Source organism: Cuculus canorus, chromosome 9, assembly GCF_017976375.1.
Source record: "Cuculus canorus isolate bCucCan1 chromosome 9, bCucCan1.pri, whole genome shotgun sequence".
In the NCBI taxonomy this organism is placed as follows: Eukaryota; Metazoa; Chordata; class Aves; order Cuculiformes; family Cuculidae; genus Cuculus; species Cuculus canorus.
Window position 1 is genome coordinate 26,838,829 of NC_071409.1, and position 15,082 is coordinate 26,853,910.

Genomic DNA, 15,082 nt, shown 5'->3' on the forward strand with positions numbered 1-15,082 from the left:
CATGTAAGAAGTCTCAACAGTAGTAAAAAGAAACGCTACCTTACTGTAATTCTTCCTGAAATTCAAAAACTCTCATTTTCAAAGAATGTCAGTGATTTTAGAAGCCCAAACTCAAGGTTTCTTACATTACATCTAAATACCAAGCTCTGCAACAGTTCCATTATGACAGCCAAAATAGACGCCACTCTTGAAACCATTCTTGAAGATTTGTGGCAGAAGAGTGCTGTAATAAAAAAAACTCACCACAAACCTCACTTGCTGATACTTTTAAACTCACTTGTTCAAAAGCCAGTTTGTTAAAACCATAGGAATTCAAACAATCCCCCCTCCTCTCCTCAGTTTTATAAACTATGCAGCCAACATCGCCTACAAACAGTTGACTCTACTACAGGCAAGGTTTTATTTCAACTCAAGAAGCTGATTCTGCAAATGTTCATTCGAAGAAAAGCATGGGACTTATTGTAACCAAGTCGCAAGCTCCTGCTGGAAACTTATTCTCTCCCTCTGCATTCATCTTCCTCAATTTGGTTTGATTTTGTTTGCCCCATTAGTTTCTTTTTCCCCCTCCTTTCTAAATCATAACAGGATGCATTTATGTTATCGATTTAGTATCGATTTTAGTTTAACGAAGAGCCAAGGGAAGAGCACCAGCACAAGGGATCTCCAGAACGGGCACTGCAGAGCTGTTAAGGATTATTCTTCCTACTGTAGTCTCCCCTGCTTAAGGACAGGAGAATAATCACCACTCAAGTTTAGAACAAAGAATGAGCATCTGGCAGAGACTAAACAGATCATTTCATAGACAAAAATAAGTTGTTCAGTAACTGGAAATCCTTCAAACTGGAAGAGTATACGGAATCTTTATGACAGCTGCTGCTGCACGCTCCAGCCATGGTGATTAAGTGAAATCAAAATCCCTTTCCATTTAATTGGGACTCGGTAATAACATACTAGATGCTACTTTTATAGGTTCTTCTCTGCTCCAAACATGTGTTTCTAGACAGCTCTAAAACACAACTGCTCTACATTTCCAGATTTTTTTATTTTCTCCATTTTGATTTCCATTTTCAGTTCCCAGCTGCCCCTTCCATGTGTTCCATGCACCTCCAGAACAGATTGCACAACCAGCAGCTTGGACACGGGGAATCATAGACTGGTTTGGGTCGGAAGGGAGCTCAAAGCCCACCCAGTTCCATCCCCCGGCCACGGGCAGGGATACCTCCCACTGGATCAGGGGCTCCAAGCCCCATCCAACCTGGCCTTGAACACTTCCAAGGATGGGGCAGCTACCACTTTCCTGGGCAACCAGTTCACACATGCAGCTTGCCAGAAACAAGCAGGGTAAAATACTTTGAAATAAGTGCTTAGCATTTCTAAAAAAAAGAAAGGAAGAGTCTGTATACCTATCACCTTCACTTGCTGCCTGCAAGCATGTAAATTATTCTTTGCACCTACCATACACTACCTTTTGCAAAGAAAAAAGGTATTAGATTGTAATAGTGGGCATTTACTGAGCAATAACAGACTACGTATGCTGTACTCAAACCTCTTAGCGCTGCCTGCTCACCTTGGATTTCGCATGCCAGCTGAAGTGAAGGTTGTTGGTCTCGCTGGGTATTAAGAGATTGAAGGACAATGCATAGTGATTAACCACATCATTCCTCACATAAGACAACTCGGCATCGAGACCTGTAATGAGAAAGAAAGACCTGTAAGAGGAAGAAGAGCAGGACCCGCAGTAACACACTGGAACAAACAGCTCTCAGCACCACAACCTCCACTTGTGTTAGGGCGTCTGAGCAAATAAATCCTTCCTCAATTTCATAAACCCAAGTGCAGGTTTGGAGATCAGGGCTCGTGCACATCAGCATTAACAAGAACGCTTCCAATTCCCATAAAGCAGCAGTTTGGGAGAGATCGCACAGCCCAGGGAACAGGTGAAAGCTGGAATGGAACAAAGGAAACACGACTTTCAAACACCCCTCCCAGAGAGTTGTTACAGACTCCCCTGAGCATGCCTGTCTGCTTCTGGGAACCAGGGGCCGGTTTCGCTCTTATTCAAAATTGCGTACATTCAAACCGAACTGCTCAGATCATCAGCTTGTTAACTGCGAGCAATTCCTCCCGAACAGCTCATTTCTTGAGCCGAGACACATAAGCGCTATGGAATTAACTTCAAAGCAATCGGATCCCAACAGAAAGCAGGTAAGGAGACCAGGAGTGCCATCTATACCCCAACTAATATTTACTGCCTATCCTTTGCTCTCCTGACTCTGAAGTAAACCTGGATAATTGAAAGACCCACAAAACTATTTCCTACAGAGCACAATGGTGTATTTTTCTAAATAAGACGCATACTCTGATATTAAAAACCCTGAAGCCACCCTTATCTTTCACTGCACATGGTCCAAGGCCACGCTGAGCCAGAGCAGGATCCAACGCCTGCCCAGGGTGCCATCAGCACCCAGCGGTAACGTACACATTGGAATTTAACCCCCTCCCCTGCAGCTGCAAAAATCAATCCCAGCTCCCTGTCCTCAGGATAAAGCCATACTGGATCTGGAATCAATCCCATTTTGCCTCGTCCATACAGCTTTTCCTCCGCTGCTCCCAGTTGAAGGCCCATGCTCGGCAAGCAACCAGGGAACTCGGGGACAGGCACCCGCTCCAAGCACAATCCACGCAGCAGGAATCAAGTTCAATTAGAATCTTCTCAGTACACTTGAGAACGTAAATGATGTAGTGCTTTGTATTATGGCTAGAAAGTCAAGAAAACTGGACTGTGCCTCCAAGACGACGGCATTTAAGGCATCCTGAAGTTATTCTGAGAATCCAGGGAATTGTGAAAGGGTCGGGGTGTTTTCAAGAAAGGAAAAACCAAATGTAACTATTGAACTGTGCAGATGAGCTGCATGAGGAGAGGGGGAGAATGAGCTTGAGAGAGAAAGAATTCCTCCCACTTAGTGCAAAACCTGGGCACAAGCGATAACCACTCTCTTCTTCCAGAACTGGTTCAATCCGCTGTGCTTTCCCAAGATACAGAAACGCAGCCAAGACATTCCTCTTCCCTCATGTGGCTGGTAAGTCCTTATACTCCCTGCTGGCTCATTAGTGTCCTGAAACTTCATCAGAACCCAGGAGTAAATAATCATCGATACTGGGGGACAGCAAGGGGGTGAGCCCAAGAGACTGGAATCAACGGAACGGAGTCATCACAAGGAGGAAAGCTTGCAAACAAGGTCAGGAACAGAAAGATGCATGTGCTGGGTGGAATCAGCCTGAGACAGGATAAATAAAACTGAATGTAAACGTTCCTTCTCCAGTTTGTCCATAATTCCAATAATAAATGGCAAGTGCAAAAGCACAAGTCCCCATAAAACCAAGTAGCAGGGGGAAGCACATGCACCTCGAGACAGGAAAGAGCTTTGAAATCGCATAAAACCACTGCTCAAACAGCTTGCCTGGAGATCCCTTAAACATGTACATGGTTTTACATGAAAGCTACCTCCAGTCTAGAAAACCCAGGAGGAGGACAGAGAGGAGGTCAGAGCTCTCAGACACTCGCCACGAGATCACTTTTCAGCTGAAAGAGGAAAGATAGAGATGAGATGTTGGGAAGAAACGCTTTCCTGGGAGGGTGCGGAGGCCCTGGCCCAGAGCAGTGGTGGCTGCCCCATCCTTGGAGGGGTTCAAGGCCAGGTTGGATGGGACTTGGAGCAACCGGATTCAGTGGGAGGTGTCCCTGCCTATGGCAGGGGGTGGGACTGGATGGGGTTTGAGGTCTCTTCCAACCCAAACCATCCCATGATTCTATGAAATTAAGCAAGTCACTGCCAACACACAGCCTAAACAAGCAAGTTACACACAAGTTACACAACTTAAACCTCAAGTTTTTACTTTTTTAAAAGGTAGACCTCTTTCAAACACAGGAGCAGGGTGAGATGGAATCTGGTACAGAGCAGGGTGCTGAGGAACACAATGCTCTACACCACATACAGAACGATAAAAGAAGAAAAGAGCTGGCTCTGGAGGCAAAATACAGATGCATTATGAACAGCCAGAAAAAGGGACAGGTCTTTAATCATCATTTTCTCAGCAATGCAGGTGGAGAACCTTACAAAGAAATACCAAAGGACTGGGTTACACACACTGCAGAGCAGGAAAAGCAGCTTTTCAGTTGGTTTAAGCAGTCTATTGGCAATGAACAGTGCTAAAGCCCAGGCTGCAGCGCTGCTTCCAGAAGCCTCCTTACATGAATCTGTGTGCAGGCGATGCACAACACTGAAGGATCCGTTTTCTCAGCACTTGGACTCAACTACCCCACAGCAGCCCATGTGAGATCAGCAAGACCAAGGCTTTGCTTTGATGTCAGGGCAAAACTAACCCCCTTTTACCCAGGCAACCCCTAAATCTCATTATGAACTTCCACATCTCTGTACCTCCCACCCCTGGGCACAAACGTGAAAGCATAAATTGAAGTTGAATGCAAACACAAAGGTAAATTCAAGCAGCTTCAGGGAGAAAACCCGTCCTTCTTTGCGCTGTTTAACATAACAAAACATCTGAAGGAGCTCAGAAAGGAAGGAGAGAGGCCAATTCCCAAGTGCAGGAGATGCTGAGCAGCCCTTGTGTTCATCACAAAATTGGATCATGTCAGTCCAGCAGCCCAACAAAACACTGCTTTTCAAATGCCTTTGTGTCAGCGCAGCCTGGCTTCAACTCTTTTTTTCTTTCTCCTTAAGCACAAAACACAAAAGAAACTTGGCTGCTGTCAGCATGGGGAAAACGAGATTTTACTCTTATGAAGCAAGTCTATCCTACACCAGGCACCAGCAGTAACACGTTCTTCCTACGGACAGTGACAGCACTCAATTGCGTTACTCCAGGAATTTACACTCCAGGTAAGTTACTCCAGACTTCAAATCACCAGGGGTTCTATATGGAAGATTATGGCTAAAAATCAAGTACAAATGTACAATGTAGGCGTTTGATGAGATTGCCCTCACTGAAATACTGCTTGTTGCAATATGAATGACTTCCAGGGCTGAAAGGGCTGTTCATCCTGGAGAAGAGAAGGCTGCGGGGAGACCTTAGAGCAGCTTCCAGTGCTGAAAGGGGCTCCAGGAAAGCTGAGGAGGGCCTCTGGATCAGGGAGGGCAGGGATGGGACAAGGGAAAGGGTTTTGAGCTGAAAGAGGGGAGATGGAGATAAGATCTTAGGAAGAAATGTTTTCCTGTGTGGGTGAGGAGGCCCTGGCCCAGGGTGCCCAGAGCAGTGGTGGCTGCCCCATCCCTGGAGGGGTTCCAGGCCAGGTTGGATGGGGCTTGGAGCCCCTGATCCAGTGGGAGGTGTCCCTGCCCATGGCAGGGGTGGGACTGGATGGACTTTAAGGTTCCTTCCAAATCAAATCATTCCATGATTCTATGGGGATAGAAAACAATACACAAGGAATTCAATTTGAGGAAATACTCAATTTAACTTCAAGGCAATGACTGTGTCCTTGAAAACCAACTAAGGCTCCCTAGCAGGAAATCTGAGCAGGAAGCTTCCCAACATCTAGCAAACAAGAGGAAAAACCCTTAGCAGAGAGCTGTCATTAAATCTCTGAATCCTCACTGCCAGATCACCCACAATTCACCTTGCTGATGTTTCTCTAATAGAATTTGTCCAAGACATGGGCAAACAGGATTTTTCTCACTGAAGCCAGAGAGCAGCCCCCTTCTATGGGAAGAAGCTTTCACTAGGAGATGGTGCTTGCAGAGATGAAAGCACAAGGAACGTGCTCTTCACACCTGTGGAGACACTGTAGAAAGCTACCATCACAGTGACATGAATTGTTTAACGCAAACCATGCTTCACACAAACTAGAACCGGATCTACGCACTTCTACGGCCATCTTGACACTAAGAAAAAATGCTAAGCTCCATACCTTTCCCAAGGACGGCATGTCATCCAGAGGGACCTGGACAGGCTGGAGAAGTGGGCCTTTGAGAACCTCATGAGGTTCAACAAGGCCAAGTGCAAGGTCCTACACCTGGGTCAGGGCAATCCCCGTTTTCAGTACACGATGGGGGATGACGTGCTTGAGAGCTGCCCTGCAGAGAAGGACTCAGGGCTGCTGGTCGATGAGAAGCTCGACAGGAGCCGGCAATGTGCGCTCGCAGCCCAGAAGGCCAACTGTGTCCTGGGCTGCATCAAAAGCAGTGTGGCCAGCAGGGCGAGGGAGGGAATTCTGCCCTTCTGTTCCTCTCTTGTAAGACCTCGTCTGGAGGATTGTGTCCAGTTCTGGAATCCTCAACGTAAGAACGACATGGAACAGGTCCAGAGGAGGGCTACAAAGATGATCTGAGGGCTGGAGCACCTTTCCTATGAGGACAGACAGAGAGTTGAGCCTGTTCGGTCTGGAGAAGAGAAGGCTCAGAGGAGATCTTATAGCGACCTTCCAGTACCTGAAGGGCCTATGGGAAAGCTGGAGAGGGGCTGTTCATAAAGGCTTGTGGGAATAGGACCATGGGGAACGGGTCTAAACTGGAGAGGGGTAGATTTAGACTGGACGTTAGGAAGAAATTCTTCACCATGAGAGTGGTGAGACACTGTAAGAGGTTGCCCAGGGAGGCTGTGGATGCCCCATCCCTGGAGGTGTTCAAGGCCAGGTTGGATGGGCCTTGGGCAGTCTGGTCTAGTGGGATGTCCCTGCCCATGGCAGGGGCATTGGAACTAGATGATCTTTAAGGTCCCTTCCATCCCTAACTATACTACGATACTATGATACCTTTCCTTCCATAAGGAATGGCTCTACAAGGCTAGCCGCTAATAAAGGCTAAAACAGTTTTGAGAGGATAAAACACCTTTCGTTTATCAACCTGCTCAGCTTCACCACTGGTACTGCTCGCATTCTGCCTTCTGAGCAGCTGCAGCTTTCCAAGCAGCTGCGCCAACGCTTACGTTCCCGCTCTTATCTTCCCCAGGCAGCACGCTGAAATCAATATACTGGTTAATTTAATTACAGCTATTCAACACCCAGTAAGTGGCAGCAGAATTGTAAAGCCTCACATTAGTTTCATGCTGCTGCTTCTGCTCCCAGATCTCCAAAGCAGTCAGTGCAAATATGCGAGTTATCCGCTTGGAAGGAGGACAAAGGCAGAGATGGAAGAGAAATAATGCGTCTGAAGCCGCTGCCGTCACGCCCTTTGTAGTGCCACAAGGCGTTCTCAGAGAGCGGTAGCATTCATTCTTACAGGGCATCGGCTGGTGCTGCTGCCATTCAGGGGGAAAAAAGGGGAGAAAATTCAATTCATCGGGCATGACTCATTAAAAGCACTTCAGCCTTCACACACTGTGGGCTTTCACAGCCGAGAGCGAAGTGTGCTTTCCAAACTGCGCACGAGTTACCAGAGGAACTGCCTCTCGCTCAAGAGTGGCAGGAGCCTCAGGGATGGCTCAGCTCGTGCAACTGCAGGTAGCAATTAGTCATCACGCGATCCTGTTTCACGAGAGCGACAAACAACCCCGAACCAAGATACACTTGGAATTTGTCTCATTAATTCAGCTTTTCCCATATCCAAACAACTCTGAAAGGCACAAGAGAAGGACAAAAGCAGCAGCCTTCTCCATGTATGTCATTATTTGGGAGCACCACATGCCCTTGAGCACGGTGCAGCTCCCACTGTGCCTCCCACCCACAGGAAAACACCACTCTGGCATTTTCCATGCTTGCGAGCATGATCATAGGATCATGGTGTGGTTTGGGATGGAAGGGACCTCAAAGCCCATCCAGTCCCACTCCCTGCCATGGGCAGGGACACCTCCCACTGGATCAGGGGCTCCAAGCTCCATCCAACCTGGCCTGGAACCCCTCCAGGGTTGGGACAGCCACCACTGCTCTGGGCACCCTGGGCCAGGGCCTCCTCACCCACACAGGAAAACATTTCTTCCTAAGATCTTATCTCCATCTCCCCTCTTTCAGCTCAAAACCCTTTCCCTTGTCCCATCCCTGCCCTCTCTGATCCAGAGGCCCTCCCCAGCTTTCCTGGAGCCCCTTTCAGCACTGGAAGCTGCTCTAAGGTCTCCCCGCAGCCTTCTCTTCTCCAGGATGAACAACCTCAACTCTCTCAACCTGTCCTTGTACAGGAGCTGCTCCAGCCCTGGGATCATCTCTGTGGCCTCCTCTGGACCCATTCCAACAGCTCCATGTCCTTCCTGTGCTGAGGACTCCAGATCTTATGATCCTTATCTCTCATATTTCCCCCTGCCCAGGTTGTGTTAAGAAGCAGTTTCAGCCCCTGCTTTCATGCCAGGAAGGTGATCCCTTCTCACTGGCTTCTCTCACGCGTGCAAGGAGCTCTTTACCTCTATTTGCTATCCCTTGTTTCCATTCTGGCCCTATCCTGCAGGGAAGAAGACGACATGAGGCCAACCAACCAACAGGGATAAATACGATGCTGCCAAACAGAACACAGGTGTAAAACCACAGCAGCAAGAACACAGCTCTGGGATTTTTCACCCCTCCCTCGGTCTCTGAGGTCAGGTTTCTTCCAAGTCCCTGACACACGAGTGTTACAAGCGCCACAAGCATTTATCACCAGACAGACCTTGACCTCTCAGGAGCTGAAATGGCTGCTTCCTCCCAAGGCTGCGTGCAGACAGAGCGGCAAGAGGATGCCAAACCTGCTCCGTGCACATCAGCCATGCAGGATCAAAGTGCTGTCACTGGGATGGGTTCAGAGAGAGCCCCCAAACCTGGTAAATCCCACCACACAGGCCAGCGTGACAAAGCAGAAACCAGTCCCCCGGCTGAGCAACATAGAGTCGATCAATGCACACAAAGACTGAAGCATTTCCCAGATTTCCCTCATAAAATTGTTTGGTTGGAAAAGATCTTTGAGATCATTAAGTCCAACTGTCCCAGTCCACTACTAAACCAGATCCCTGAGCACCTCATCCACTCGTCTGCTAAACCTCTCCAGGGATGGGTACTCCACTACCTCCCTAGGCAGCCAGGGCCCAAGAACCCTTTCCGCGAAGGAATTTTTCCTGATGTCTAATCTGAACCTGCCCTGGCACAAGTTGAGGCCGTTTCCTCTCAACCTACCACCTGTCATTTGAGAGAAGAGCTCAGCACCCACCTCACCACAATCTCCTTTCAGGCAGTTGCAGACAGCCAGGAGGTCTCCCCTCAGCCTCCTTTTCTCCAGGCTAAACAACCCCAGGTCCCTCAGCTGCTCCTCGTAACCTTTGTTCTCCAGCTCCTTCACCAGCCTCATCAAAGCAACCTTAACCCAGGCAAAAGGCTGTGTGCACCAGCAGCCCCCCAATGCCCCTCTGCAGGCTGCTGTGAATCCCTGGAAGCATCACCTTCTGCCGGTTTGCAAGCCTCACCAATATTGCAGGGGGGTTATGTGACCATGTGCACCTCTGAAGAGCCATCCTCATGCTGTCTGAACTCTGGAAAACTCTCAAAGTGAGGCAATAGCACAGAAAGGGGCAGAGGAACCCCAAAGGCAGCTTATTCTCATAAACCTCCAAACAACACTGACACGGACCGCAGCGCTCGGGAAATCAGATGGACAAGCATTTAAGCACGCTGACAGGCTCCAAAACGAAAACAGATTGCTCAGCGCTGCCACGCAAATGACTTGCCCCAACCTGCTGCAGCTCGGAAACGGCCAGAGCGAGCAGGCACCCTCCAAATGCCCAGCCAGCCTCGGCCCCTCCACTTCTCCAAAGCGACCCCGAGCACCGCTCTCTGCAAAGCCCAGCTAATAAGTGCCAGTCAGGGGCTGTTGTTAGACCGCAGAGCTTCACAGGGCAAGGTAATAAAACAATTAACCCTAAAATCAACACATCCAATTAAGTGGAACAGAGTAGGATATTCTGAGGCCATCAGCAGCAACTCAGTTTTGTTACAGCGCCTGCTGTGTGCCAGGATTGAGAGCTTGCACTTTTAAGCTCCTTTTTAACAGCAACCTGAAGCATTAACACACAGGTTTCTGCGGAGACTAGCATGTGGACTGCAGCAATACAATACCTGATTTGCTATATAACACGCACAAAGCCTCTGTTCTTCAGAGACAAGCACTAAAAAAAGCTAGAAAATGAAGATTTACAGACATGCACACAACAGAGCAGGATTCTGAGCTGCAGATCTCCTACCAGACACCTGCCTCTGGGCCTGAGGGTCATCAACATCTGCTCTTCAGCGGACGTCTCACTGACCCTCCAGCAGATGCCTACAGGCTCCGTGCTGTTTGCTCTGTTCTAAAGAGGTGCCACATAGAAGCATCTGTAATTTACCATCTCACAGGGGAATTTACTCTAGGTGCCAGCAATGAATCCACCGAGAGCCCAACGGTGCTGCAACACCATCAGAGTGGGCTTCTCACAAGGCCCTGGGACTTCTCAAGAATGACAAGAAAGAAATACTTCAACCTTTCAATAATTTGAACATTCAGCCCAGCACACTGATTTTCAGCTCCCTTTCCTAGCAGGGACAAGGAACCAAGCAACAGACAAAGAACATGAGGATTTCCAGTCACTAGATATTCAGTGCAAGTATCATAAAGCAGTTCTGACATAGAACCATGGTATGGTTTGGGGTGGAAGGGACCTCAAAGCCCATCCAGTTCCAAATCCTGCCACAGGCAGGGACACCTCCACTGGATCAGGGGGCTCCAAGTCCCATCCAACCTAGCCTTGACCACAGTTCTGACCACAAACCATAGTATTTGTCCTGCCTCTACACCACAGAAGGAAGAAAAGCCACAAATAATGGCAAGCAAGTCACTATGCCATTTACAAGTGCCACAACCTAATTAAAACTGCAGGCCATGGCTCTGTAAGCCACCAAGCTCTGGTTCCGAGTTGAGCAGCAAGCCCTGCAGCGCTGCACTGAACTGGTACAGCCTCCCTGGTGGAGAGACCACGCGTGGGGACGTCCACATAGACCTCACACCAGACCCTGTGGATGCTCTGGCTTTGCATGGAGGAGGCGTCGCATCCCTGTCTACAGCCGATCCAACCATTTACAGTCGCATGCTTACATTAGTTCCAAATCAAATTCCTAATCTAAAGACGTGTGGGGATGGTATTGGAAGCATGGAAACACAACACAGGCTGCAGTGACCCCACAAAACACTTGGGTTTATGAGCACTTCTGAAACCTAGGAGTTTTCTCTTCAACCACAGCAAGACAAAGGCTGAGAGGGAGCTGTTTAGAAAGAAAAGGTGAAAGAAACCAGCTCCCATGTTTGTGTTCACAGCTTCACTGAACCCAACAGCTCACAACATCACCTTCCTATTCGTTGCATTCCAGCATCCACTGAACCACAGCTTCCCTCAGAGTCCCAGAAGATGGAACGCCTCTTTGGAAGTTCATGCACACCAATGCAAGCGCAGAAACCAGACTTGACTGTGTGGAAGCACAGTTCAGGCTTACAACTGAACATTTTAAGTCAGTTTGGTTTATTTTCAGGAGCGTGAAGAACCGGAGCAAACCCGTCTTCCTCTGGACCTCCTTGTGCCAGAGGAACATGAGAAGCAATGGGAGATTTGATTGCCTCTCTCCCGGTGCCTCATTAAACACCACCTTGCTGAAAACTTCTAGGGTGTGCAAAAGAATACCCTTAAAAATCAGTTCTACTCATGCCAACAACTTAAGGTGGATCGTGAAAGCTTCACCTACAACAGATTTGTAGTGATTTGAGTCCCACCAAGGGGAACAAGTGTCAGTTATCTCTGTGTTAGGCTCTGAGTTATCCAAGTCTTCGGGGTAACAGAAGCAGAGCCACTTGTTAAACATCGACACTTTAAGTGATAGAAACCAGCTACAGCCAGCTTGAGGAACAAGCGGCTTTGGCCACGTGAGCAACGAACACCCATGGGGGAGGCTACGGGATGCAATTTGATTCAAAAAAATAAGAACAGCAGCAGCTCTTCCCTGCTTGGTCGCTACAGGATGATGTACGATTACAGATCACAGAAGCCCAAGCAAATCCAACTACTACGCATTTCAGGCACCAGACGTGGGACCATGCAAATAGTACCACTTAGTACTCCCACGATTAACTACTTGTTTAGAAACTCAGCTAGACAGCAGCCTGACACGTGGATCCCCTCTCCGCAAGGGAGCATCTGGCAGTGAGCACACGCAATGCACGACTGATGGCAACGGAACACGGATCACCACAGCAAGCCAAGAGGGAAAAAATGTTTACAGCGCTGCTGGCTCTTCAGGTCCCCTGCCATCAGCTAGAGTTCAAATTAACCACAAACAGGTTTATTCTGTCCATTTGATGCAAATAAAGCCTTGCACCGCTCAGTTTTCAGCCTACAGAGACACAGGATGCTCACTGAAAAACAGACCACTGGGAATACCAACGTATTTGTTTTGAGACTCCAGCCACCAACTCTAAACAAGAGCCTAAGCAAAGCAAAGCTTACAGAAAACAAATCTGTGTTTAAACCAGACTCTCTGAGCACAAAACTACTGCGAAAGCCGTCTGCGGCGGGCCAGATGGGAACTTCATGAACTGCCTCCAAGTACTCGCGCAGCAATTGTCAGCTTGCCTGGAAATTAAGATTCCTTTCACACACGCACCCAATTATTGCCAGGTCTCCCCTCTGCCCTCTGAATGTCACTTGCTGCGCTAATTAAATCACAGGCCTGGTGCTCACCTCTTCCAGGGCTCACCCTGCTCCCATGGGGCATCCCTAGCTGCTTGAACCCAGGGAACTCCTCAGCATCACGGTGAAGCCCAGGACCCTTTTCTTCCCTTGAAACCCCAGCCACACACATAAGGAGCACAGAGACCCTTCCCCGAATTCTCAGACCCCTCCAATTCCCCTGTGACCTCTGCTGCCCACAGCACCCCACACTTGCCTACCTCCAGCCCAGCCCCACAGCTCCCCACTTCAGACTTAGGCTGTTCATTCCTGCTCCCAGATTCCTCCATCCCCCCAGCACCTAAGATCTGCTGCTGCCCTTGCACCAGAGCCACAGACCCCCTCCCCAGCCATCACTCAGCCCCTAATGGGCCACCCCAGCTCCACAGATCCACACCTCAGACATTACCCATCCTGTAACCCACCACATCAGCCCTACACATCCCCCATCCCCTAAACCACCACCCCAACCCTCTGACCCTCCCCGCAGCCATTTCAGCCCCTCATCCCCCGCCCCAGTCATCCCCCAGCCTCTAAGCAACTACCCCATCCCCTCAGACCCCCACCCCACACACCCTCCATCCCCAAACCCACCACATCCTCTTAAGCCCTCCCCAAGCCTTGAAAACCCCACCCGACATATCCCTCATCCCCTAACGCACCATCGTATCCCCTCAGACTCCTCCCAAGCCCCTCACACCCCCACCCCAGGCATCCCCAGCCCTAACCGAACACATCAACCCCTCAGGCCCCCACCACACACATCTAAAACCCCCCATCAGCGCCCCGGACCCCCTCCCCACAGGTCCCCAGCCCCTAAACCTTCACATCAGCCTCCCGGACCCCCTCCTCACGGGTCCCCGGCCCCTAACCCCCTACTCCATCCCCTCAGAACTCCTCCCCACGCCCCCCCCGACGCCCAAAGCAGACCACTCACTCACCGATGAGCCGACGCACTTCTTCCTCGCTGAGGTAGAGGCTGAGGCTGGCCCCGGGCCCGGCGGGCGGCCAGTGCGGGCCGAGGCCGGGCTGCCCGCGGGCGGGCAGGAGCAGCAATAGCAGCGCCAGCAGCCGCAGGAGATGTCGGCAGCACCCCGCGGCCATGGCTCGGCGGGGAGGCAGGCAGGCGGGGAGGCAGGCAGGGAGGGACGGGACGGCGGCCCCCCGCCCCGCCGGGCCCCTCACACGGCGCGGCCGCCGCTCCCCGCCCCGGCGCTCATGGCCGCGCGCCCCGAGCCGCGCACGCGCCGACGAGCCCGGCTGCGCCCCCCGCTGGCCACGCCCCCTCACGGCCACTCCTCGCCGCGGCGCGCATGCGTACACATGCCCGTCGTGAAGCAGCCTCTCGGTTTGTGGCCACGCCCCCGCCGAGCCCCCGCCCCCAGCGGAGCCGCACCGTCTCTTGGCCCTGCCCCATCTGCAGAAGCCACGCGCCAAGGAGGAAACGGAATGCCTCTTGACCACGACCCCTAGGCAAAGGCCACGCCCCTAGGTGGAACCCTCCCTGTTGACCACGCCCTCACTCAAAGACCACGCCCCCATAGCGGGCGCTCTTCGTCACGCCCCTTCTTGAAAGGCCACGCCCCTGGGCGGAGAAACCACACCTTTTAGCCTCGCCCACTCCACAAAGGCCACGCCCCCACCGCCAGTCTTGCCTCTTGGCCACTCCCCCTCCTTGCCTCCTCTCTCACTCATGCCCCTTCCTAAAAGGCCACACCCCTTAAAGCCAGTCTCGCCTCTTGGCCACGCCCCACTCCGCAGAGGCTACGCCCCCTGCAACCCGGCTTGTCTCTCTTCACGACACCCCCTCGCAGAGGACGCGCCCCAGGTGGAATCGGCCTGTCCCTTGGCCACGCCCCCTCGCACAGGCCACGCCCCCAGGTGGGACTGATCCAGGTGGTAGCCGCGCTGCGCGGGGCCCCGCGGGCCGGTGCTGTGCCGGGGCGCTGTGGCTCTGGCGGAGCTGTGCCGCTCAGCAGCGGCCGCCGTGCTGCGTTATCCCACTGCATTTCGCTTTAGCCAGCGCGCCACCGGCCTCCTGGAAGTCTCACTGTCTGATTTCAACAAAAAGACACCAAAACCGCATGAACCCCAGGCCAACGAAGGCCTTCCCAGAGCACACCTGTCCCCCCGCGCTGAGGGGCTTTTAGGGGTAGCGCCGTGCTCGCTCCTGCTGCGCCGCGCCCGTGAGGCTGAGCGGCTGCTGAGCCCCGAAGTTCTCATTAAAACACAGTCAGGTGCTCTGAAGAGAATAATTAGGGGGGATTGGAATCAGAATCCTGGAATGGTTTGGGCTGGAAGGGACCTCAGAGCCCATCCAGTCCCACCTTTCCATGGGCAGGAACACCTCCCACTGGATCCAGGCCCATCCAACCTGGCCTGGAACCCCTCCAGGGATGGGGCAGCCACCGCTGCTCTGGGC

The 15,082-nt window shown here is 51.3% G+C and overlaps 1 protein-coding gene across 3 annotated transcripts in view; it reads right to left on the reverse strand.

The window, feature by feature from the left end:
- Window positions 1-13,912, reverse strand: part of RYK (receptor like tyrosine kinase) — a 40,404-nt gene extending 26,492 nt beyond the window's left edge. For 2 of the 3 annotated variants that reach the window (XR_008451285.1, XM_054074626.1), the window contains exons 1-2: window positions 13,602-13,911; window positions 1,568-1,689 (exon numbers count right to left, since the gene is read on the reverse strand). Coding sequence is in view for 2 of the 3 variants with exons in the window: in XM_054074626.1 (XP_053930601.1) it covers window positions 1,568-1,689; window positions 13,602-13,764 (285 nt within the window). In the remaining variant the exon portion in view is untranslated. Of the gene's footprint in view, window positions 1-1,567; window positions 1,690-13,601 lie in introns of all 3 variants that reach the window. The other variant, XM_054074627.1, reaches the window with a different exon arrangement.
- Window positions 13,913-15,082: the final 1,170 nt, after the last annotated feature.